At 57.2% G+C, this 23,735-nt stretch overlaps 11 protein-coding genes across 11 annotated transcripts; 4 read left to right on the top strand and 7 right to left on the bottom strand.

Annotated features, from left to right (window-relative positions):
* Window positions 1-735: 735 nt before the first annotated feature.
* Window positions 736-1,954, bottom strand: SPRG_09321 (hypothetical protein; the record flags this gene model as incomplete). The annotated part of the gene is made up of 2 exons (XM_012348418.1): window positions 736-760; window positions 807-1,954. The coding sequence occupies 2 exons, from the start codon at window positions 1,952-1,954 to the stop codon at window positions 736-738; spliced, it is 1,173 nt and encodes a 390-aa protein (XP_012203808.1).
* Window positions 1,955-2,235: 281 nt separating this feature from the next.
* Window positions 2,236-3,858, bottom strand: SPRG_09320 (hypothetical protein; the record flags this gene model as incomplete). The annotated part of the gene is made up of 1 exon (XM_012348417.1): window positions 2,236-3,858. The coding sequence occupies one exon, from the start codon at window positions 3,856-3,858 to the stop codon at window positions 2,248-2,250; it is 1,611 nt and encodes a 536-aa protein (XP_012203807.1). The 3' UTR covers window positions 2,236-2,247.
* Window positions 3,859-4,252: 394 nt separating this feature from the next.
* On the bottom strand, window positions 4,253-5,130 carry SPRG_09319 (hypothetical protein; the record flags this gene model as incomplete). Its single annotated transcript, XM_012348416.1, has 2 exons — window positions 4,253-4,793; window positions 4,829-5,130. The coding sequence occupies 2 exons, from the start codon at window positions 5,128-5,130 to the stop codon at window positions 4,253-4,255; spliced, it is 843 nt and encodes a 280-aa protein (XP_012203806.1).
* A 450-nt stretch (window positions 5,131-5,580) lies between these two features.
* On the bottom strand, window positions 5,581-7,215 carry SPRG_09318 (hypothetical protein; the record flags this gene model as incomplete). The annotated part of the gene is made up of 1 exon (XM_012348415.1): window positions 5,581-7,215. One exon carries the CDS (start codon window positions 7,213-7,215, stop codon window positions 5,581-5,583), a length of 1,635 nt encoding a protein of 544 aa, XP_012203805.1.
* A 444-nt stretch (window positions 7,216-7,659) lies between these two features.
* Window positions 7,660-9,288, bottom strand: SPRG_09317 (hypothetical protein; the record flags this gene model as incomplete). Its single annotated transcript, XM_012348414.1, has 1 exon — window positions 7,660-9,288. One exon carries the CDS (start codon window positions 9,286-9,288, stop codon window positions 7,690-7,692), a length of 1,599 nt encoding a protein of 532 aa, XP_012203804.1. The 3' UTR covers window positions 7,660-7,689.
* A 1,408-nt stretch (window positions 9,289-10,696) lies between these two features.
* SPRG_09316 (hypothetical protein) lies at window positions 10,697-12,048 on the bottom strand (the record flags this gene model as incomplete). The annotated part of the gene is made up of 4 exons (XM_012348413.1): window positions 10,697-10,813; window positions 10,869-11,018; window positions 11,656-11,986; window positions 12,032-12,048. The coding sequence occupies 4 exons, from the start codon at window positions 12,046-12,048 to the stop codon at window positions 10,697-10,699; spliced, it is 615 nt and encodes a 204-aa protein (XP_012203803.1).
* A 3,606-nt stretch (window positions 12,049-15,654) lies between these two features.
* Window positions 15,655-16,243, top strand: SPRG_09315 (hypothetical protein). Its single transcript, XM_012348412.1, has one exon. The coding sequence runs from the start codon at window positions 15,678-15,680 to the stop codon at window positions 16,146-16,148; it is 471 nt and encodes a 156-aa protein (XP_012203802.1). The 5' UTR covers window positions 15,655-15,677; the 3' UTR covers window positions 16,149-16,243.
* Window positions 16,244-16,688: 445 nt separating this feature from the next.
* On the top strand, window positions 16,689-18,116 carry SPRG_09314 (hypothetical protein; the record flags this gene model as incomplete). Its single annotated transcript, XM_012348411.1, has 1 exon — window positions 16,689-18,116. The coding sequence occupies one exon, from the start codon at window positions 16,689-16,691 to the stop codon at window positions 18,096-18,098; it is 1,410 nt and encodes a 469-aa protein (XP_012203801.1). The 3' UTR covers window positions 18,099-18,116.
* Window positions 18,117-18,841: 725 nt separating this feature from the next.
* Window positions 18,842-19,213, top strand: SPRG_09313 (hypothetical protein; the record flags this gene model as incomplete). Its single annotated transcript, XM_012348410.1, has 1 exon — window positions 18,842-19,213. The coding sequence occupies one exon, from the start codon at window positions 18,842-18,844 to the stop codon at window positions 19,211-19,213; it is 372 nt and encodes a 123-aa protein (XP_012203800.1).
* Window positions 19,214-19,386: 173 nt separating this feature from the next.
* SPRG_09312 (hypothetical protein) lies at window positions 19,387-21,099 on the top strand (the record flags this gene model as incomplete). Its single annotated transcript, XM_012348409.1, has 2 exons — window positions 19,387-19,681; window positions 20,013-21,099. 2 exons carry the CDS (start codon window positions 19,387-19,389, stop codon window positions 21,002-21,004), a joined length of 1,287 nt encoding a protein of 428 aa, XP_012203799.1. The 3' UTR covers window positions 21,005-21,099.
* A 668-nt stretch (window positions 21,100-21,767) lies between these two features.
* On the bottom strand, window positions 21,768-23,710 carry SPRG_20753 (hypothetical protein; the record flags this gene model as incomplete). Its single annotated transcript, XM_012348528.1, has 2 exons — window positions 21,768-22,911; window positions 22,965-23,710. The coding sequence occupies 2 exons, from the start codon at window positions 23,708-23,710 to the stop codon at window positions 21,768-21,770; spliced, it is 1,890 nt and encodes a 629-aa protein (XP_012203918.1).
* Window positions 23,711-23,735: the final 25 nt, after the last annotated feature.

The following is a 23,735-nucleotide window of genomic DNA, read 5'->3' as shown; positions in this document are numbered from 1 at the left end:
GTCCTGAGGCCAACCGACGGTGGCATGGCTTCCTCGTATACCCAAAATCACTTGGTGTTTAGTAGGCTACTAGCGCGAATATTGGCTTCGTATGTCTAGTACTACAAGGGAATACAACTTCCTCATTCCCTTGGTCTCGATTCTCGATTCACGCCGCACTTGGTGACTGGTTCGAAGGTCTCTTGTCACGATGGAGACGTCGATCTCGTGTGACTTCGAGCGACCAGTTGTGGTTTGCCTTGTCCGAAGCACGCACCTAGTACAATGATGGATCCCACAATTCATCCAACGCGTTACCTTGCGCATCTTGGACCATTTGTGCAGCATGGCTCCGAGAATGAAGCGGCGACGGCATCCCCAAGCCACTAGTATGTATTACTCGCTTAACGGGGGGAATGGAACCAGCAATCCTTGGCCCCGCCAGGGCTAGACTGGCGATACGCGATTCTCAAATGCTGTTGCCGACTATATGAGTCCAGCGCAGCCCTCTCGCTGTCACTTGTATTACCCGAGAACCTCATCGCCATCCGCGACGTGGATCTGAGCGCTGCGACAAGTTGCATCTGGTTTCGAGCGAGCCAACACTGGCGTACAGTACGATCTTGACCTTGTGCTTGTTGCGCGTCCGAGCAAGCGCGGCAGTCCAGGCACGCACACAAGCATCACTGGTGATCGCAAGGTAGACGTCACACGCTGTCCCGCGACAACCCAGCCAGTGTGGTAGCGCACGGAAGATCACTTGGGCTTGGTGGTCTGGAAGCTGGTCCATACCAAGATTGAGATGCTTCAGCTTTGGCGACGAGCACAGCAGCGTTGCGAGCGACGCGACGGCCTCGTCCGAGAATGTCGACCAAGTTAGCTTGAGATGCAAAAGCTGCACCAAAGGCGGAAATGAGGTCAGATGGACATCCTGGAGCACGAGTTTGGTCAGCGTCGGTAGCTGCGGCAAGACGGAGATGACCGCCGTGGCGTCGCAGCGGGTTTCCAGCCGCAACTCCAAGCTTTCGAGGCGCGAGGTCGCAATCTTGGCGGCGAGGTTGGCCATGTCGGCTTCGTCAAGCGCTGGCGGTGGGTCCGTGATTGCATTTTCCTGCTCTTCAATGGCATCGTAGCTGTCGCACATCAAGTAGTCGCAGATCCCCAAGTGACGCAGTTGCCGAGGCAGCGGCGGCGACGATGGACTCAAAATCGCGCGCGTGAAGCCCGGGATTTCAGACAAATCGATTGTCTCGAGCGTACTCGACGTGAGCATGGTCATCGCCAGCTCTGCGCCGAGTTCATCGCGAAAGTCGGTTAGATCCAGCTTGAGATGGCGCGCGGTCGGCAGCGCCAGCCATGCGAGGAGCGTCTTGCAGTCCGACATGCTCAAGAGACTGCACGAACCAAAGCAGAAGCGCTCGACTTGAGGGCACCTTGCGACGACAGCAGCCAGCGCATGGTCAAACGTGCCTTGGCTAAGCCTCTTGTACTGGTCAAAAGTCAATGCACGGAGACGATGGCACTCCGAGAGGTTGTTCTCGGCGATGGGTGCAAAATCCAGGACATAGGAGCTCACGACTTTAAGCTCCTCAAGGTTGGGAAGCCAGTTGCCGAGGGCTGCGCGGACGCTGTTTGGGTTGTGATTGACGCAGGTGCTCACGGCTGTCGTCGGTGGCAGCTCTGTGTTGCGGCAAATGCTCAGCGCAGCGTTCGTGCAGTAGCCGAATTGAACCTTCTTGAACAGCGGAAGCGCCTTCGCGACGACGCTGGGACTGACGTTGTAGGCAGCCTCGAGACTGGCAATGTCGGCCGTGGGCCAGAGTGGCAGCTCCGGGTCCATGGCCAAGAGCGTCCGGAGCGCGTCGAGCGCGTCATCGAGTCTGTCATTGGGCGCCGCAGCAAGAAAAGCGAGCGCGTCATCGGTGTCGTCGAGGTAGTGCAGAATCTGCTGCGCGATCGGCGGCAGCAGCCACATTGCCGCTCCGTGGTTTTTTGCGAAATGGCAATCTCAAAAACGGGACATCCGGATATGCCGCAACATACCGGATGCTGAGGCTCAACGTTCTTGCAAGCGTCCCGTGCTGCTGCGAGTTTTGAAATGAGTCTTCCGTTTTTCGGATTATACACAGGGTCCTATTACCACTAAGGCCTCCCAGGTTCTCTTGTGGAGTTTTATACGCACGTGGGTGGTAGTCCTCGTAGCTCACTCTAGTGGCACCAATAACAAAATGCAGAGTGCTCATGACGGTTTTACTCCATGAACGCGCATCATGAGTTAATCGTCCAACAATGTGGCGAGTGGAACCAGCACTCCTTGGCCGCCGTCGTGGACTCCTTGCGATACGCGATCGTCAACTGATGCTGCCGACCATACGCTTCCAGCGCGACGAACTCAAAACGATCTGCTCCGAGGATGCACAGCGCCATGCGCGACGTCGACGCCAGTGCCGCCACCAGTTGCTTCTTGTAATGGAGCGAGAGACCAGACGTGGCAATCAAACACGTGACCCTGTGCGAATTGCGCGTCTTTGCAAGTGCAGCGATGAGCGCGGTGGCGCTCGCCTCGGTCATGATGGGGAGAGCGACGTTGCATGTTGTCCCGCGATGGCTCAGCCAGTGTGGCAGGGCGCGCAGAATCGTCTCGACTTGGTAGTCGGTCAGCTCGCTGTAACTGAGATCGAGATGCACCAGCTTTGGCGACGAGCCAAGCAGCGTCGCGAGCGATTCGACGGCCTCGTCCGGGAACGTCACGAAGCGCAGCTCGAGATATAAAAGCTGCACCAAAGGCGGAAACGAGGCCAAATGGACCTCCTGGAGTGCGAGTTTGGTCAGCGTCGGGAGCTGCGGCAAGATGTTTACGACCGGTGTGAGATCACTGGGATACTGTGGCCCCAACACCAAGCTCTCAAGGCGCGAGTTCGCAATCTTGGCGGCGAGGGCAGCTACGTCACTATTGCCGAATGTCAACGGAGCATCATAATCATCGTAGAACACGTCGTGCAAAGCGTCGTCGTTGTCCATCGTATAGTCGCAGATCGTCAGGTGCCGCAGTTGCGGCGGCAGCGGCGGCGACGACGGACTCAAAATCGCGCGCGTGAGGTTCGGCGCTTCAGACAACTCGATTGTCTCGAGCGCAGTCGACGGATCAAGCATGGCCGTTGCCAGCTCTGCGCCGAGCTCCACATGAAAGTCGATACAATCCAACGTGAGATGGCGTGCGGTCGGCAGCGCAAGCCACGCGAGAAGCGACGTGCAGTCCGACATGAACGAGAGCTTCGACAATTCGACGCAGATACGCTCGATGTTGGGGCACGTTGCAATGACAGCCGCTAGCACAGCGTCCAAGGTGGCTTGGTCCAGCACCTCGTCCTGGTGGATGGTCAGCGCACGGAGGCCATGGCATGCCGAGAGGTTGTCGTTGGCGAGTGGCGCAAAATCCGGATCGTTTCGACTCACGACTTCGAGGTCCTCGAGGTTGGGAAGCCATTTGCCGAGGGCGGCGCGCAGGCTAGTTGCGTTGTGATTGACGTAGGCGCTCACGGTGGTCGTCGGGGGCAGCTCCGTGTTGCGGCGTATGCTCGTCGAGGCGTCTTCGCAGAAGCCCAAATCAATCTTCTTGAAGAGAGAAAGTGCCATCATAACAACGCTGGGACTGACGTTGTATGCCTTGTCGAGACTGGCAATGTGGGCCGTGGGCCAGAGTGAAAACTCCGAGTCCATGGCCAAGAGCGTCCGGAGCGCGTCGAGCGCGTCATCGAGGCTACAATCGGGCGCCGCCGTAAGAAAGGCGAACGCGTCATCGGCGTCGTCGAGGTAGTGCAGAATCTGCAGCGCGATTGGCGGCAGCAGCCACATTGCCGCTCGGTTGTCGGTCGTCATCTTGTGCTCGCCAAAATGAAATCCGGATGATGGGAAGGTTCCTCGAGTGTTCCTTACGGTGTTTTGGCAGTGAAAAACACGTGAAACGTTCGGTGCGTCAACGCACATTTTACATACCGCTCTATCGCGAATAGCATTTCAAGCGAGCTTCCCTACATGTACCTCGCAGGTACATGCAAGGAAGCTCGCATCGATTGGAATGTGTGCGGCAGCGATCGATCCATTGCGGAAGGTGGCGGATCCCTCGAGAAGCATGAAAAACATCGATCGAGAAATGATTCGCACGCGAGTTTTTCACCTGGTGTGATTGTGCCCATCGAGGCTAGATTAGAAACAAGACGAATGGTACATGTATTGAGATTGTTTCAAGCTACGACAATATGTTGTCACGTCGCTAGTCGGGCAACGTACGTGGCGAGTGAAACCAGCACTGCTCAACCCTGCGCGGATCCTCCTTGCGCATCGCGACCTTGACATGCAGCTGTCGCCCGTACGCTCTCAGCGCGACCTCTTCGAGACGATTGGCTCCGACGATGGAGAGCGCCATCCACGACGTCGATGCTGTCGCCGCCACAAGCTGCCTCTGTGCATCGAGCGAGACACCACTGGTTCTAGTGCAAATCGTGATCTCCACCATGTGCGAATTGCGCGTCTGGGCAAATGCAGCTGCCACGTCATTGGCGCACGCATCGCTCTCCATCGAAAAGTTGACGCGGCACACGGCACCGCGACGGCTCAGCCATTGAGGCAGCGCACGCAAGATCGTCGAGAGTTGGCTGTCGGGCAGCGGTTTGTAAGTGAGATCTAGCTGCTGTAGCTTTGGCGTCGAGCAAAGCAGCGTCGCGAGTAGCTCGATGGCCTCGTTCGAGAACGTCACCGAGGACAAATGGAGATTCAAAAGCGGACGCAGTGGCGGAAACGAGGTCAGATGCACGCTCCGGAGCAAAAGACGGGTCAGCGTTCGGAATACGGACTGAGCACTGCACGCGTGAGACTCGGAACATCCGAGAGCTGGATCATCTCGAGCGCATTCGACGTGAGCATGGCGATCGCCAGCTCGGCACCGGACTCGTCTTCAAAGTCAGTGCCGTTGAGCTCAAGATGCCGACCGGTGTGCAGTGCTAGCCATGCGAGGAGCGCCTTGCAGTCCCAAATGGGCGAGAAGCTGGACGAACCGACGCCGATACGCTCGACCTGCGAGCATGTTGCGACGATAGCCGTCAATGTACGGTCAAACAAGCCTTGGTCCAGCTTTTTCTCTTCCTGGTCCATGGTCAGCGCGCGGAGGCCATGGCATGCCGAGAGGCTGTCCGTGACGACGGCCGCCAGAGCTCGTTCTCGACGTTTAGAGTCGCGAGGTTTGGAAGCCACTTGCCGAGGGCGGCGCGGACGCTATAAACTGCATCGAGATTGATGTTGGCGATCACGGCGGTCGTAGTCGGCAGACCCGTAGCGTCGCAGATGTGCCAGCCGGCCTGGCAACAAATATCCTTCGGCACTCGTCGCGCGGCCGCCCCCGCCAAGACCACCACTTTCGACGGGGCATTCAAAAGTCCCCAAAGCTCGCGCGTGATTCGAGTTTTGGTTTGCCACGCATCGCCCACCGGATACAGCGACTTGCTTTTTTACCAAAAAATGTCACGATGGCGACCTTAGACCTCCAGAAGTTGACATTCAATCGTCGTAGCCTACGACGACGTACATCCCATTTCAACCATGTCGCTAGTAGGTCGTTTTCGTATCGCGTGGCGAGTGGAACCAGGTCTGCTTGGCTGACTGAGGGTGCTCCTTGCGATACACGATCGTCAAATGGTGTTGCAAGCCCCACGCTTCCAGCGCCGCGTCGTCCGTGTGATTTTGGGATGCGCTAAACACTGCCGCCATCCGTGCCGTTGACGCCAGCGCAGCAAGAATACGCATCTTGGCGGCGAGCGAGAGACCGTATGCCGACACTGTGATCTTGACTCCATGGGTGTTGCGCGTCTGAGCCAATGCCGTCGCAAAACCACTGGCACACGCCTCGCTCTTGATTGCAAGGTCGACGCTGCAGGTTATACCCCGACGACTGAGCCATTGCGAGAGCGCGCAAAAGATCGTGTTGGCTTGGTCGTCTGGGAGCTGGTCGTAGCCGAGATCGAGATGCACGAGCTTGGGCGACGAGCAAAGCAGCGCCGCGAGCGACTCGATGGCTTCGTCCGAGAACGTCACCGAGCCCAGCTCCAGATGCAAAAGTTGCATCAGAGGCGGAAACGAGGTCAGAGTCGCCTCCTGGAGCGCAAATTTGGTCAGTGTTGGTATGTGCGGCAAGGCGCAGAGGACGGACGTGGCATCGCATGGAACTCGAAGATACAAATCCAAGCATTCGAGGCGCGAGGTTGCGATCTTGGCGGCAAGCGTGGCCATGTCCGCTTCGTCAACCGCCCGCGGTGGTTCGACGTCATCGTAGTCGTCGTCGTAGGGACTGTCGTCGTCTACCGATATGTAGTCCGAGATCGTCAGGTGACGCAATTGCTGGGGGAGGGGTGGCGACGATGGACTTAAAACCGCACGTACAAGGCGCGGGACGGTGAAGAGCTCGATTGTCTCGAGCGTACTTGACGTGAGCAGGGCCGTTGCCAGCTCTGCGCCGAGCTCCCACTCAAAGTCGGTCGCGTCCAGCAAAAGATGACGGGCGGTGGGCAGCGCCAGCCATGCGAGGAGGGACTTACAGCTCGACATGTGCGAGATTTTGGCGACACTGACGCTGATGTGTGCGACTTGGGGGCAATTTTCCACGACAGCCATCAGCGCAGCGTCCAATACGTCCTGCGTAAGCGCCTCGTCCTGATCTATGGTAAGCGAACAAAGGCGCGGGCACAACGAGAGGTTGTCCATGACGATGGCTGCAAAGTTTTCACAAGATGTACTCGCGATACTGAGATCGACAAGGTTCGGAAGCCACTTGCCGAGGGCTGCGAGGACGGTGGTGGCGTCGTCGAGATCGTCGTCGAGATCGTCGTCGAGATCGACTACAGCGCTCACGACGGTCGTCGGTGGCAGGACCGTGTTGTGGCAAATGCTCGAGCAGTCCTGGCTGCCAGCGACAGTAATCGTCTTGAGCGCTGGAAGCGCTCTCGTGACGACGTTGGGATTGACGTTGTAGGCCTTGTCGAGACGGGCCACGTCGGCCGTGGGCCAGAGTGGCAGCGCCGAGCCCATGGCCAAGAGCGTCTGGAGCGCGCCGAGCGCGTCATCGAGGCTACCGTCCGGTGCTGCAGAAAGGAAAGCGAATGCGTCATCGTCGTCATCGAGGTAGTCCAGAATCTGCAGCGCGATCGGCGGCAGTAGCCACATTGCCGCTCGGTTGTCGGTGGTCATCTTGTGTGCCAATGCAAATGACGCATCCGGATAAATTTCCAGCTGGCGGAAGGTTCCTCGAGTGTTCCTGGAGGCGCTTTATGGTGTTCTGATAGTTTTGCTCGTGTCAAGCCTCGCTCCAGGACATGGCTCCAGGAACAGCTTCCAGGAACCAAGTCAACGACCCTTTCCCCAACCAACCCCGACACCAAGGAGCACAATCCCCGGAAGCACATCAACCCTTTTACGGCAAACACGAATCCAATGATGTCGCGGACACACACTGTACATAGCGGTACGTCGAAGTGCATGAAAGTTGGCACTTGGTTGTTGGGAGTGAGCTGCGTCGCGTGGAATCCATCTCCATTTGCCGAGTGGGAGAGATCGTGCGAAGACGTAGAGGGTCCTGGTGGAGACATTATAGTCTGGATTATCCCAATTTGAAGTCGCCGTTTTGATGATGTCCGACAGAGTTAGCGGTATTACAAAATGGCCTTACAACGACATGTCCGCATGGGCCGTCAACGCCGTGAGCATTTCGTGCAGATCGCGGTGCTTGGCACAGAGGTTCTCGACCTGCGCGGGCGAAATAGCGCACGTCGTGACGGCGCCTTCAATCTCAGCCTTCTCATCTATCGTCAACGTCGTCGCAAAGTAGTGCTGCACCATGAGCGACGCCTGGGTAGCGTCCATGGCGCCCATGTATAGCTGCTCGTCGATGCGGCCAGGGCGAATGAGCGCCGGGTCGAGCTTCTCGGGGTGGTTGGACGTCATGATGAGGATGCGACCCGACATGTCGACGACGCCGTCGAGGACATTGAGGAGGCCGCTGAGGTTGAGCTGGTCGTGGGGCGTAAACTTGTCTTGGGGCTGGGCGAGCGTGATCACCGTGCCACCAAACGACACCGCGGGCTCGACTGTAGCGGCACATTCCTTGCGCGCGTGAACGACCTCGGACGCGCAGTCAATGTCTTCCATCACAAACACCACCTTGTCGTAGCTCAGCTTGACCGGCATGTCTTCGCCCGGCACATTCATGCTTAAATCGAGCATGCAGTCCATGAGCTCTTGGTTCGTCTTGATATTCGCGAGCGAAATGTTGACGATATGGCGCTTCGTGTGCTGCGCGATCGCCTTGATGAGGCTTGTCTTGCCCGTACCCGGTGGCCCGTGGAGCAGAAACCCGAGCTTGTGCGGAAAACCGGGAATGGCATACTTGCCTCTCTTGGCCGTAAACGTGTCGAGGAGATCGAGGAGCGTGGTCTTCGAAGAGAAGAAGAGGCTGTCGAACGTCTTGTGGTCGCTTAACGCGTAGCGCTTGAAGGACGAGAGCGGTACGATGCTTTTCGCCTCGGCGCCCGTCGTCGTTGCCACATGTGTCTGCGCCGCGACATACATGTAGCGCGTTCTGTCTCGGAGCTTCTGCGCGACGATCGCGTCTTGGTACGATGTGAAGGCCGTGTCGACGAATGCGTTGATGCGCGCCGCGCCGTCGGGCGCGAACGACCGAAGCGTGTACGTCACGGTGGTCCATTTCTCGTCGCTGTCCAGCTGCCCGTGACGCTGCGTCGATTCAATCTCGTGGTAGAGTGCAATCTCGGGCGCCACGTCCACCCACTCGCGAAGCGGCGGCCGCGCGTGAATTTCTAGCGTCGTGACGTCCGGGTTGGGCATCAAGTCGCGAATCGACCGTGGCTTCTTGGGTGGCCCCTCGGGCTCGAGCCGAGACACAGCGTTCAAACCGGTGACGAGCTCGAGGCGGGCAGTGCGCTTCGACGCCATGTCGACCGTCGCGCTCACGTAGTATGCGATCGCGCGCTGCAAGAGATGGCTGTGTTCCGTGTCGTTAAAGGTCTCACCATAGGAGCCGATGCGAAACTTGGATTGGATGACGCGGACGACGCGGCGGGGTGACACACCGAGGTACAGTAGGAGCTTGTCGAACGACTCGGCCCACGAGGACGACGACGACTCGGACGCAACAAGGTACGAAAAGAGAACGGGTAGGAGAAGGCAGATGCACGCGTCGACGAGAAAATGGCCCGTGCGTAGCGACGAAGCGAGGCCGACTTGGAGAAGACTGGACGAGTCCATCGTCACGGTTGGTGCGGCTAGTGTTGTTGAGTTTGCAATTGAAAAGTGAGCTCTCGCTGCAAGACCGCGCTGGAGTATCCAACGCAAACCTGTATCCGGTTAGGGATAGAAAGGCGGGCATCCGTAACCGGACATTCGGTGACGAGAATGGCTACTGCAGGCAACAAGAAGCGACAGGCGACCGACTGCACATGCGTATCCGGACACACACATACAGTGGTGTTGCTGCACACCACGTCCATGAAGGACCGTTTCCAAGAAGTGGAAGAGGTTTTCCGCGCAAGGCCGAACAATCTAGAAGACCGGTTCCAAGATCGCACACACTACAAGATCCAAGATCCAGGCGCAGAGCAAGCGAGCTCAAGCCAAATCCAAATTGGTAGTGTCAGTCAAATAGCTAACCCGCCTCGCCCACCACTGGCATGGCGGACATCAACACGGTTGTTGCCCAAAGTAGTTCGGTCTTGATTGAGGAAAAATGGTATTGGGACCCTTGTGCCATAGAGCCAACTCAGTTTCCAGTGGGCTAAAAATAGCCTTCGCAAGGGACCAGCCGCAGACTATTTTTAGACTTGCTGCCAGTCTAAAAATAGATGGGGTCCGAAATCAGATCATGTCCAAGCACACGGACTCGGGTTCGATGTTTCCCAGAGCGTCCGATTGTAGGGGCTGTTCTGTTTCCTGACGGGCGATCATCATTGTCGCTTGCAGTGGACCCAGTCGTGCGACAAAGTTGTCAGTGGGGTGCCTAGGATACAATAATAGTACGTGTAGAACCCAAGAAGACAGTCAATTAGGAATGAATACGAACGCAGTGCATTGACGAGTGCGATAGTGGCATGCGCCAGTAGTTCGTTCTTCGATAAACCTCGTCAGTCAGTGGTGGACCAATCCGAACTTTGTCTCGTTACCGATTGTGCGATGCAAAAACCATTATGTGGCACGCGACGATTGTTGTTGAAGAAATGAATTGTGATTGGAATTTAACGGACAGGCCTCCGTGAAAATCCTTTGGCGCTGGTCTCCGAACGTCCACTTCGACTCGAGATGACTCAAATTGCCAAAAATGCGGTCGCCGAGCCGTACGGATAAATTTATCCGGTGGCCGCGGTAGTTGGCCGAAATTTGCCTGGTCTCCGAACGCACATTCTTGCGTCGACTTACGCTTGGACTGTAAATGGACCGCGCACGTCGTTTTGCGTCCGCGGTGGTGGCAGCCGTGGCCTATGCTGGAGCTGCGCTTGCTGTGGCTCATGGCGTCGTGCGCGAGGACAAGTTCAACATTCTAACCATAATGGAGGTCGAGTTCGATGACATGATTCCCCGACCCTCGCTACAACCAGTGGTTCATCTACAACCTCCGCTGCTCCCAAGCTACGTTTCGCGCTCTTGTGTCCACCCTCCGCGTCTAGGTGTCGCTGCTGTCTGACTTAGCAACGTCGTCTGTCGAAGCCAAGGACTCGCGTTGCAAGCCAGGCTTGTCCGACCAGTACTCCATCATGGTGTCAAAGTGCTTCGGGAGACTCTCTGTCGCAGGTGCGTTGCCGTTTGGCGCCGTGTTCGATGGCTTCGACGTGGACCATGCGGCTCGTAGGCGCTGGAGGCGGCACCGCTGGAGACGGCGTGGCCTGCGGCGTTGCCTGCGGCGTGGGCGGCATCGCGGAGGCAGCCTTCTTGGTGACAGCCTTCTTGGTGGTAGCCTTCTTGGTCACCTTGCGCTGCACAGGCGCCTTCGTCGTGGTGTTTGACGCGCCTCGCGTTGCGCGCGCTGTCATTGTGTCATAAAAACCAAAACTCGCCTCGAAGCGACAAAAGTAGACCCGGGATCGACTTTTGTTCGTCCTCCAACGATGCCATCGGCCGGATAATTTTTCCGTACGGAATTTTTGGCGATTTGAGAGTCATCTCGAGGCGAGTGAACGTTCGGAGACCAGCGCCTTTGGCATCTGATTGGCCAAAACGCCTCCATGACGTGGCAGCGTGTTTGTGCAGTATAAAGAAAGCATGCTATGATGAAGACATCACAGGCATTAACATGTAGTAAACTTATAAAATGTTAACCACCGCTATCCAAATGATTATTGCCTGCCTTGGAGGGCCAGCAAAGGAGGTTGTAAATGCTGAAAATCTTCACCTGCGATGTGCGACGTGTGCGATTCTTCTCCGATTGGGCGCTGATTCGATCGAGGGCGCCTTTTACTTGTTCAAACGCCGCTTGCGCTTCGTTGTGCATTCGATTTGTGCAGGCGCAATGCATCGGTACGGAGGTTGATTCTGTGGTATTGCCGCACCACCAAAGTCGTCATGCTGCCGCAAAGTCAACCTTGGGGAGGTCGAAATCGGTTGGAAGCTCAACGTAGCGTAGACCTTCTTGAGGTTGCGGTAGATCTCGACGTATGGCAGCACACCCGTCACAAGCATCGTCGCGTCGTTGCGCGGGGTCAATAGCGGCGCGAGCGACGCGCGGATCGTGGGGCCCGTGAATAGAATCGACGAGAGAGGCGCGTGCGTCGGAGGCAAGGTCGAGACGAGGTAATCGTAGTGGTACACAAGGCTCGCGAGCAGTAGATGAGTAATACCAACCATGGTCGAGGAGTTGGCGAGGCCGGGAAAGACACGGGCGACCTGCGCTGCAATTGTCGGGTTGTCGACAAAATAAGGAGGCGCAACGGCGAAGTTGGCGCTGTTGATGAGTAGCCTATACATGACGCGTCCCACGAACTGGTCGCCAGCTTCCTCGTACTTGAAGTAACTCTCCATGACGTGGCCGAGCGACCAGCCGCAACGCAAGCACACCGAGACACGACGGATGGCCCACCCGTGGACCCCGAGCGCTGCTCGCGGTCGCTCGCATGCTCGTTTGGCTGGTTGTACACTACGCTCATTGGCAGAAACGCCGCCCTTTTCTTGCGTTTCTTCGGCCTGTGATTGGCCAAGAATTTTAGCGGACAAGCAGCCGCTGAATTCTCTTCACGCGTCGCTTATGCTCGATTCAAAATAATCCATACAAATATCAAGTTATTATATTCCTAGAGAGGAAAATAAAAATCCATGAAAGAGAATTTGACGGCTCCCAGTCCGCTAAAATGACGAAGCCACTGTGCAGCCCAGAGTGCTGTCCGTTAAAAGCATATTAATGAATTGTGATTGGAATTATAAAGATATGGTGGACTTCCTAATGCGCTCGTGAGGCGTGGCTGGTGCGTCAAGCGAGGAGCGTTAGTGGTCGTGATTCGGGATTGTGCGAGGGACCACGTAGCGTGCACACCAAGGGTCGTCTCGGAGAGCGATGAGCGAAGCTTGTCCTCGACAACATCGTTGTGGTTGGAAAACGACTCGCTCAAGATCGTGCTAGTTGTTCTTCGAGGTCGGCGACCTTGTGTGTTCAAGGGCTTGGAAGCTGTGTACATGCGTGTAACCTTGATCGACGAGGGTCTCGATATGCGAGTGGTTTCGCGAGATACTTGAGCTTGCCTGACGCAGGAAGATGTGCGTTATGCCAGAGCGGAAGACGATGATACGCAAGCGGAGCTGGGCGTGGCGAGCCATGCATGGTGTAGACGTGCGAGAACCATTCGATGAGAGCCGATGGGCAACGTGCTGGAAAGCTGGGCGATGCGAGGAGAGCCTTGACTGTCGGGTAGTCCATGCTAGCGTGGAGAAGGTCGCCAAAGGACCCCCACGGTTGGTACGCACGCGACGATTGTCTAGCGATTTACATTACAAGCACATGCTAATAAGATACACCCTGAAAAGATTGGCGACCAGTCGCAAAATTATTTTTTTAGCACCATGATATATGAGTTGCGAAGCCCACTCTGTGGGTCCCAACGTAGTGCCAGGTCCTGTAGTACGGTAGCGACAAGCAGGCGGCCCGGCAAGGCCCTTGCCCTCTAGAATCGTCACACGGACCATGACCTTACAGGCAGCACATTTTTCTTCTATTCTCTAAACATAATCTAGCGCAGTGGATGGAGCGACGTCTTGCCCATTACTGCCCACAAGTATCAAGACAGACACGAGTATGGGGCGACGAGAACAATCGTCGCGCATTTCGCTAAACATGCTTCTCATGACCATCGTTTTGCACAAGTGTGCACGGCTGTGTGCCATCGATACTTTTGCAAGATCGTATAGCGGATGGTGGTTTGATATGCGCTGTTGATAATTTATCAAACTATATAATCTATCAAGCTATCAGCGATGAGTCTCGTTACAGTCGCATGGTTCATTTGAGCTTATTTCACAAAATGAATTGCCGGAGCCTCAACGCCGCAAATGTACACCGACAAACGCATGCGCGGGCGACGTGGTTACAACCCCAGATTACGCAAGAGGTTCTGTCCTTTCTCGATGGCGCGAACGATGCCAGCGCCTTCTTTTCAGCAATGCCGGACGAAGCCCTCGATAACGCGCTCCGGGTCGTTTTGGGTTTCAGCTTCTTCCTTCCGACGTGGCCCATCGCACACGTTCGCGATCTGAATATCCCGTTCAATCGACGACACCAATATCCGTGGTCGACAAAATGCGCGGCATCATGAGACGAGCGCTTCCAGCGTTCCCCCGGATTGATGTCACCTACAGCGCGAACCATCCGGCTATCTACGAGATATGCCAGGCCACACTGCTGCGACCAACCACAAGCGTTCACGCCGAGGTCGACCACGATACGGGACGCGTCCGTGCTGCCTACTGGGCCACGAGCATCCCGCATCTCACGATCTTGAGCGAGTCGTTTCTCAACCACAACGATGTTGTCGAGGACGAGCTTTTGGCGTGCCCGCGCCTTCGTGCGCTCATTATGGAGCAGTTCGATGCAGACAGCCTTATTAACCATGCGCTGGCCGTCGTCATTTCAACATGCCTACTCGAACGTCTAAGTCTACGCTCATATCGCACATCGGTCATGTCGGACGGCACGAGCCTCATTGTGTGGCTAGCACGACCATCAGCGCGACATCTCCAGCTGGAACGCATCGTATTCGACGCCAAGCTCGGCGCAGAGCTGACGAGAACGATACTGACCTGAAAACGCTCAACACGATCGAGCTTGTCGACATCTCGCCCACGGGGTGATGAGCCCGTCGTTGCCACCGCTGCCACGCCAACTGCGCCACTTGACGATGCAGTTTGACAAGTCGACCAATGTGCATAGTGATTTGCCGTGGATGTTTGGCGACGCCGACGTGCCACCAAGATCGCACCATCGAATCTTGCCACGTTCAAGCTGCGCCTCCAGAACCGCTGCGACGTTACGCCGGTGATGAGTGCCTTGGATCTGATCCCGACCTTGACGACGCTTGCGCTCGAGACAGCGCATGTAAGCGTTTCCCACATCTGGTGCAGCTCTGGCATCTAGAGCTACTCGCGGTAACGCACTCGGAAAATGCGATCGCGTCGCTAGCGACGTTGCTCCATGCGTCCCCAAAGCTGATGCATCTCGATCTCGGCCAGCAGCAGCTTGCATACCACCAGGCCGCTCAGATCTTTTACGCGTTGCCACAATCGCTAAGCCATCGAGGGACAACCTGTGAGGGCCGCCTTGGGATCCAAAGCGATGCACATGCCAACGCCTTTGCGACGGCGCTTATGCAGACGCAACACGCGCACGATCAAAATCACGGTTTGGGGTGGTGACCTCTCGCTGAAGGCGCACCAGTATATTGTCGCCGCGCTCGGGTTGACGTCGCGCATGGGCCTGCGCTTCTCGACCACGACAGGATATCTACCGGACGACGAGAAAGTGGCGTTGAGGAGGTACAGCGAACAGAATCGTGTCGAGATCTCGGAGCGGCGACAGCACGACTTAATGGAGTCTTGGTTTCTCTCGCCTTGTGCTTCGACTCGTCCTATTCCTACCGATTAATCTTGCAAACGGCCCATTTTGTCGCTTCATACACGTTTTAACATCGCATTCGACAGCCGGTACGACTATCTATCTATCTATCTATCTATCTATCTATCTATCTATCTATCTATCTATCTATCTATCTATCTATCTATCTATCTATCTATCTATCTATCTATCTATCTATCTATCTAGCTCTCTGCTACTACAGTATCTGTAGTCAAGTCATGAACATGGCTACATGTATACTGTATCGGGGAACTACGGGCTGCGAATGACATTTGCTCTCACTACGTGTGCGTATATTATCTACCAACTTGCTTCACGCTGCATTTTTGAACGAAGTTGCTTTGCACTGGGGACCCAGCGCGCCTGAAATCTCTCGTCATCCACCCCTCGTAATGCAAGGTGCCAGATCCGTCAACTTCAACTTGAGCGAATTCGAGCGGGTGCGCATCCGGATAAACCTGTCGAGAATGCATATCGCGTATTGAGTCTGGATACGCGTGGGGATTTCGGAACAAGCCGGCGACGGGCCGCGATGAACGCGACGAGGTACCCGGAGTCGTACCAGGCGAGTCTCGGTATGACGACGCAGCAGTACGTGTCCATGGTCAAGACCATCTTCCTCGGGCTCTCGGGCGCAGCCCTCGGCGCCTTTGTCCTCGTCCTCTACGGGCTCTGCATGAAGCGCCCGACGTGGTGGTACGGCATCCTCGTACGCTGGCTGCGCATCTCGGACCCGGATGCGACAACGTCCGCGATCTTCCAGCGCTCCAACGCGGTCGCCGTGCACCGCCGCCAGTCGAGCAATCCGCTAAGCATGTCGCTTGTCGAGTGGCGGCAGTTCCAGGAGCAGCAGGAGACGCCGCCGCTGCGCGGGAAGGAGCTCACGCCGCCCTACTACCCGATCTCGGCCTTGAACAGCAGCGTTGGCACCGAGCGCCCGTCAAGCTCCCACGACAGCCACGACGCCGCCGGCTACGACGCGGCTACGCTCCGGTCGGTCTAAGCCCTCGCGTGCGACGACCTATTTATTCCAGCCGACGCAACCCCCTTTGTCTTCATTTAGACGCGTAACCACATCATGTACCCTCGTCTCCACGGATTCTTGGCCTCGCGCATGCATGCGTCCAGCACCGCCATCACGCTGGTCGCTGCGGCAGCTCATTCTGTCTGGTGGTCTGGCATGTGTGGATTGTTGGGGCAACTGCAACGATAGCAAGATGACACATGTCCGGTAACTGCGCTGTATCCGGTTCCTCACCAATTCACCACGACGGTGAAAACACGCGATCGCCTTTCACGCGTTTAACGTCGCCCGAGGACAGCTTCACGCGGTCACTTCTCATCGTTCCTTGCTTCGCGTCCTAGCGTATAATATATATATATTATATACCCGGCGCTCGCCTGAGGGTAGATTGCACGCCACAGCGCAATGCCATACCGGTACTGCAGCGGCTCCGAGCTTGTCTGCCTCCGCAAATTGTTTCACACCAGCATCGTTTCCCACATGATATTTTCACGGGTGTTTCCCACATATCATTTCTATATGGCTGAGGTCAAGCGTGCACGGGCAGAGGCTTCGCCATGGCTGCTGCCACCCATCGTGCTGCAGGTCGTACACTGCCTCGATGCGACAGACGATGTGCTCGCCTTTCTTCGCGCAGTGCCAAGCAGCGCCCGCGACGAGGCCCTCGACGCGCTCGCAACGCTTCTGACCGAGGACGCCGACCTGTGGCCGGTCGCCGCCGCTGCCGACTTGAACGGCATGGATGTCGCGACCGTGACAAGGGCGCTGCCAGCCTTCCGACAGCTTGCGGTCGATCAAAGTAGCGATGTGCTGAATCGCTGCCGGAACACGCTGCTTCTATTGACAACCGCCGGTCATGCGATCGTCGACTACCCTTTCGACCTGCAATCGAGCTTGGGCCACTGGGCACGGAACGTCGTCGGCCTGACGATCCGTGTGGACGAAGTGCCTGTCGACGCAGGTGTTTTGCAGCAGCAACTCGCAACCTGCAAGGATCTCCGAGCGCTGACGTCGTTTGGCGTCAAGTGGCGTGGCCCCGAGGTCAATCAAGAGCAGCTGGACGGCGTCATGACTGCCATCACGGCCTTGTGCCCCAACATCAGCGATCTACGCTTCACAGCGGCCGCGTCTGCTACGTTGGAGAGTTGTGAGAGCCTCCGCGAGTGGCTTGGTCAACCCCGTGCGCAGCAGTTTGACCTCAACGGCATCAACTTTTTCCCGGCTGCCGCCAAGACCTTGGCACATGCGCTGCTCGCAGCACCTATGCTTCATACGATCAAGCTCGAAGACTCGTCCATGGTGCTTGGGTCCTTTCTTGACGGGTCGCATGCACTGCCACCCCGTCAACTACGCGACATGACGATCCAAGTTTGGGACAACTGGGACCGCGCAACATTCCCTTCGACGCTGCGGTCGCTCAAGCTCTTGATTGTGACCCTCCGACACTTTCCGCTGCAACTGCCCGAACTCGAGCGTCTTCAACTGCGCTATGTAGACATGACGGACGACTCAGTCGCCGATCTCGCGGCGTTCCTTGCAGCAACGACAACGCTGCACCAACTCGACCTTGCGTACACCTACATGAACGACGATCGACTCAAACCGATTCTCAACGCTCTCCCGACGTGGCTGGATCGCCAGCGAAGAGCTTGCTACGTACGCCTGGATGCGATGGACGTGACGGCAGCGGCCCTCCCCACTGTCTTGGCTCAGATACGCAACACGCACGAGGTGCAGATAGAGCTGTGCGGCGCAGACAACCTTGAGCTGGCAGTGGGCCAGCGCATCGTCGCCGCGCTTGGGGCGACGTCGCAGATCAAGCTGCGTTTTGCGAACGAGGTGTGGGCACCCGACGATGTCAAGGCCGCCTCGCCGCACGTCCAGTACACGAATGGCTGGTTTCTTTCACCCCGCGCGCCATCATCCTAAAGACGTACTAGTACTAGGATATTGCATTGTTGTATAACTTTTTGAATAGAAAAAGATATGGCGTCAACCATAGAGTGAGGGTATACCACAGTAGTAGGACGTGGCTACAATCGACGATGAAATAATGGTTCACGAAATGAACTGATAGTACACGTAGCAATAGATGACCTTTTCGCCGCCACAGACCAGCGCTGCTCTCGTCAACGAAGCTGCATTCGAACCAAATGCGCCAAGCTCGACATCTTGACACGCTGTACTCATTTGACATTTGGCACTTTAAGACGACATCTATTGCCTGATCCTTATTGGCGATGAGGAGCGAGTGTTTTATTGAAGTGGATTGTGTTTCGTAGAAGCAACCATCGGCGCCGTCCTCGATGGCCTTTCCAAGGTGTCCGGTGTACTCGTAGTGGTTGGAAATGGTATTTGTACGGACGAGTGAGTGCAGGGGGCAAGTGCACTGACATGACATGCCCGGTAGCAGGTTTCCGGAATCCGGATACTCACCGGTGCGGTGGGGGCATTGCAGTTTCCACATGTCGAATGCGCTGCCCAACAACATCTTCATGGGCAAGTCCATGGCCGCACATCTCGTCTTTGTATATGGCACACAGGCTTGCGCTCGCTTTTGCATGCCGCTGGAGCGCTCCTGCCTCCGTGATTCGTTTTACACCAACTCTATTTCACCCATGGTACCTTTCTTTTTCCCGTTCGTTTCGCACATATCGTATCTTTCAGTTCGTATGGCTGACGCCAAGCGTGCACTGGCAGAGGCTTCGCCGTGGCTGCTGCCACCCATCGTGCTGCAGGTCGTCCACTGCCTCGACGCGACAGACCATGTGCTCGCCTTTCTTCACGCAGTGCCAAGCAGCGCCCGCGACAAGGCCCTCGACGCGCTCGCGACGCTTCTGACCGAGGACGCCAACCTGTGGCCGGTCGCCGCCGTTGCCGACTTGAACGACATGGATGTCGCAACCGTGACAAGGGCGCTGCCAGCCTTCCGACAGCTTGCGGTCGACCGACGTAGCGATGTGTCGAACCGCTGCCGGAGCACGCTGCTTCCATTGACAACCGCCGTGCACGCGACCGTCCATTACCCTATCATCCTGCTGTAGATATCCCACGCGTATGTTGGATCTGACATACATACCAATACGATTTGTGCTCGATGATGCACGCAATAGATCGACACTGGCGTTGCCTTTCGCGCCAGCTTGGCCAAGGCACGACTTTGTACAAAACAAGCGCCACGGACGACGACTCGATTGTGGCAACGGCGCTTCGCGAGATGCTCATCGCCCAAGGTAGCACCATTGGCCATGGCCTGTCGCTAGCACCGACGGTGTCCGTGTCGAGCGACGTCCGATCCATTGTGGGCAGCTGGGCACCGAACGTCGCGAGTCTTACGATCGTCGTCATCGACGAGCCACTGGATTGCAGTGTTTTGCAGGACGAGCTTGCAGCGTCTGACCTCACGTCGCTCAAGTCGGTTTATGTCGAGTGGGACGAAGAGGTCGACGACGAACAGTGGGATCGCGCGGTCGCAGCGATCATGGCCTCGCGCCCCCATCTCTGTCATCTGGGTCTCAACACCGATGTCGATTCGGAACTGGAGAGCTGCGAGAGCGCAGTGGCATCGCCTTTGAGCCACGGATGTGGCGCATGCACTGCTCCCGTCGACGACACTCGATACGATCCAGTTTTTGGCGCTCCAAACATCCTCGAGTCTTTTTGCAGGCGTTTTCGAGTCGTCGCGTGCGGCGCCGCCGCCGCAGCTGCATTGTACAGTGAAGGCTGGTGATTACGTCAACCTGGCGCCATGAGCCACGGACAAAACAGCTGTTTTTATTGGAATTTTGCTGCGCCGCCAGTCCTTGCTTGCCGACACGTTGACTTGCATGTGGATGACCTCAGAGCCGAAGCGCGCGCGGGTCGAGGCAGCGCCATGGATGCTGCCGCCGATCGTCCTTCACATGGTCCGCTGCTTGGAGACGACGAAGGAGGTGCTGGCCTTTCTGCACGCGCTGCCGTCCGACGCCTGCGACGAGCCTCTCGAAGCGCTCGTGATGCTCTTGACCCACGAACCAGGCATGTGGCCGGACGTGGTGATGGGCGACGTGCCTGAATCCTACATCCCGATCAAGGCGCTGCCGGCGCTCCGCGCGCTGCACTGCGCCGCCGATGACGATTTCAATTATGGCGGGGCCACTTTTTGCGCACGCACGCCGCTGCCACCGACGATAGACGTCTACGTCAGCATCATGGACGTGCGCTACCTTCGATCCTCATGTGACACCTGGCTCGCCAACGTCGTCGACCTCACGACCGCTCGCAGTGACGAGGATGCGCAGGATCTGCAGCAGCAACTCGGTGCTTGCCCGCGACTCACGGCGCTCACCATCGAGTGGCAGACCGAGATGAGCCAAAACGAGCTCGACGACGTCATGGCGGCCATTGCTGCCTCGTGCCCCGGCCTCTCGGCTCTCGGTCTTTCTACTTGCAGTTCCTCGATCTTGGAGAGCTGCGAGAGCCTTCTCAAGTGGCTCGCACGACCGATTGCGAAGAGCTTCAAGCTCAGTTACATGCACTTTCCAAAGCTCCAAGCCGATGCATTGATGCAGGCACTGTCCTCGTCGCCGTCGCTCGAATCCATCAAGCTCCAAAGTGATCTAACGCGTGGCAAGTCGATTGTGCGTCCGTCGGCGCTGTGGCAGACCCCACACTTGCGGCACTTGACGATCGACGCCCACAACATCAACACCACCCACATCATCAGTTGGGACGATACGACGTGTCTTGCCTTCCCGCCGACGTTGCGGTCGTTCCGGGTGTACAATACGCAGATGGCCAACTTTCCGCCGCTGCCCGAGCTTCAGAGTCTCACCTTGGGCAACACGTCGAGCTGATGAGCAACGCAGTGAAGGGTCTCTGCGCGCTGCTGCTGGCGACGACATCGCTCTCCACTGTCGATCTCTCGTTCATCAAGCCCAACAATTATTCCACCCACAACGTCGACGCTCTCCCGCGCTGGCTGAGTCGCCAACGACACGAGTGCGTCGTGTTCCTTGGTCCAACGGATGCTTACGAAGCGCACGTCGCCGCTGTCATCGCCCAGACGCGCAACACGCACAATGTCTCGATACATTTGAGAGACGTCCTCAATCTCGCGGCGTGCAAACGCCTCGTGACGGCCCTTGACGCCGCGTCCCACATGAGTTTGCGTTTGAGAAGCGCCATGGCTACCAGTACGATGATGACGATGTCGAGCCACACGCGACGCTGCACAACGTAAGCTTTGATGGCTGGTGCTTTGTCTCGCCACCGCCGACGCAGAATGCCTCGTCGTACTCAGATTACAAATGAAGCTTTTGTCGGTGATCTAAACTGCTTATGTGGGTTCATGCAACGACTTGGAACCCAGTTTTTGTCGTTGGAAATACTTGAATACAATGGAGATGACAACCAGAACGAAGGTGTCGGACGTGTTTGTCGATTGCGTGGAATCGGGCATCGTTCATATGTTGCCACCGATCAGGCTGCAGGTTGTCCATAGCCTCGAGTACGCTTCGCCATCAATACAAACACGTGCCTGCTAGCTCCCCCGCTTTCCTATTGCCCATACTTGACACCACGTTCGCATGACTCGTCCTTGTTACTATCAACAGCAGCCTACATGTCGGTCCGCGCGGGCCACGAGCTCGTCACCGAGTCGTCCGACCACACCGTCTCTGTCGTTTTGGTCGTTGCAAGGGCGCCCGCATAGTACTTGGTCCAGAGCTCGGCAGCGACCGCGACCGGATCATCGACTCCGTGCGTCGGGTAGACTTTAGTGTCGTAGAGCCACTTGTGCTCAAAGGCACGCAGGAGGTCGTTTATCGCGGCGTCGTCGACCGGACGTTTGGCAGCGAATGCAGCGACGACTGCCTGGAGCCAGAGATGCCACCGCCCAAGGTAGTAGTCGCCAACGACACCGGCCCACTCTTTCCGCGCATAGTCGTTGAGAATGTCGTTGAGGCTCCATGTCGTGATTTGCACGCGCGCTTCAAACTCAAAGTACGCCGCGTCGCCCGATGCCTGGAGCCGCTTGGCGTCCGCAATCCAGCGGCCGAGGAGGAAGTCTGGGTGTGTCGCCAGGACCCGGTCGCAGTCCCACATCAAGGTCAGAATCGCATTGGCCTGGGCTCGCAGCACCGGGACCGTCGTCGTCGTCGGCGCGTGGTACAGGTCGAGAAACGTCTCGTAGTACGTGCTCATGAGGTCGCTCAGACCTTGCCGGGCCACATCGACGAGGTCGTGGGTGAAGGCGTCGGTGGTCGCGAGCCCGGGCTTGGCCGTCGCAGCATCAAGCAGCTGGCGCCACGCGTCGCGCACCGGCTCGCCCCGCACTTTCAAATGGCGCAGCACGGGGCGGTACGCGAGCATGTTGAAGCGAGGTCGGAACGTCATGAGGTTGTTGTGCTTGTCGCGACCGGAGTAGACGGCAGCGGTCAGCGACGTCCAGGCGGCTTGCGCGTGCGGCGACGCCACGTGGTACCGGCTACGCACGTACCTCGTCACGTAGCTCGACACGTTCAGCGGCGTCGACTGCCAGTTCATGTCGAGGCTGAGGTCGTACACGACGTAGTTTTGGAAAATGCCTTCCATCGTGAGCCCGAGACCGACCATGGTCCCATTGCTCTGCGCTTTCGCTGCAATGGGCGCCGATGCAAGGTGTGGGAGGTTGCCGTGTAGCCCGAGGTTGCCGCCAAAGGTGTGCAAGACGCAGAAGACCCAGTCCTTCCCATAGTAGTTTTTGGTGGCGCATAGAACGGAGCTTCCTCACTACAGAGCATTCGAATCATCATCCACATGGAAGAGAGAGCACACCTATTGAGATCCAGTACGAGCATGCGGTGGTTTGGGACACCGGCGAGGTACGCTTGCACCTTGTCCTGCGTCCAGTAATCGCGCTTCGAGATGAAGAGCCACGCTTGCATGAGCCAGACAGCGTTTGGGTCGACCGCCAGCATCGACTCGATGACCGCGTTGGACGAGGCGCGGAGATACGCGTGGTCCGACGTGTGCGGCAAGAGCTCGTTGTATGTATCCGCAGAGTACAGCGACGACGTGTAGCCGCCGTAGAGCGTTTGCTGCGTCGTCAAAAAGGCCTTGCCGACCGCGCGGTAGAGCGGGTCGGTCGGGTCGAGCATGTACACGCACGTGTAGTTGCGGTCAAAGCCGGCCCACTGGTCCGACTGCCGCATGCTCGCCGATGGGTACAAGGTGCGCATCTCGTCCGGGACATGGCCGGCAAACGCTGGCAGCGCCGGCAGCATGCCAAATTCACGGTATCGGCTGAGAAGCTTCAGCTGCAGCGCGTGCTGGGCGTCGATAAAGTGCTGCGGTAGGCGACCGAGCGGGCTCCAGTCGCCGCGGATGTTGCCCATGCGCTCCCACGCGAGATAGGCCGCGCCGCCAAGGAACCGATCAAGGCCTTGCGACGAGACGTGGAACAGTTTGAACGTCTCTTGCCACGTCTTTTCTTGGCCCGTGATCGCGAGCGGCATGTTGATGCCGTTGAGGACCATCCAGTCGACGTGCGTCTCCCACTGCGTCCAGTCCCACGCCCACATCGAGTACGAGTGCGTGCAAATGTTG

The sequence above is a fragment of the Saprolegnia parasitica genome, assembly GCF_000151545.1.
Source record: "Saprolegnia parasitica CBS 223.65 unplaced genomic scaffold supercont2.44, whole genome shotgun sequence".
NCBI lineage: Eukaryota > Oomycota > Saprolegniomycetes > Saprolegniales > Saprolegniaceae > Saprolegnia > Saprolegnia parasitica.
The sequence above is the reverse complement of the archived record's forward strand: the minus strand, read 5'-3'. Positions and strand labels throughout refer to the sequence as shown.

Bases quoted from the DNA above. Each gene is read 5' to 3' on its own strand.
- SPRG_09315 (XM_012348412.1), top strand. From the start codon at position 15,678: ATGAACGCGACGAGGTACCCGGAGTCGTACCAGGCGAGTCTCGGTATG.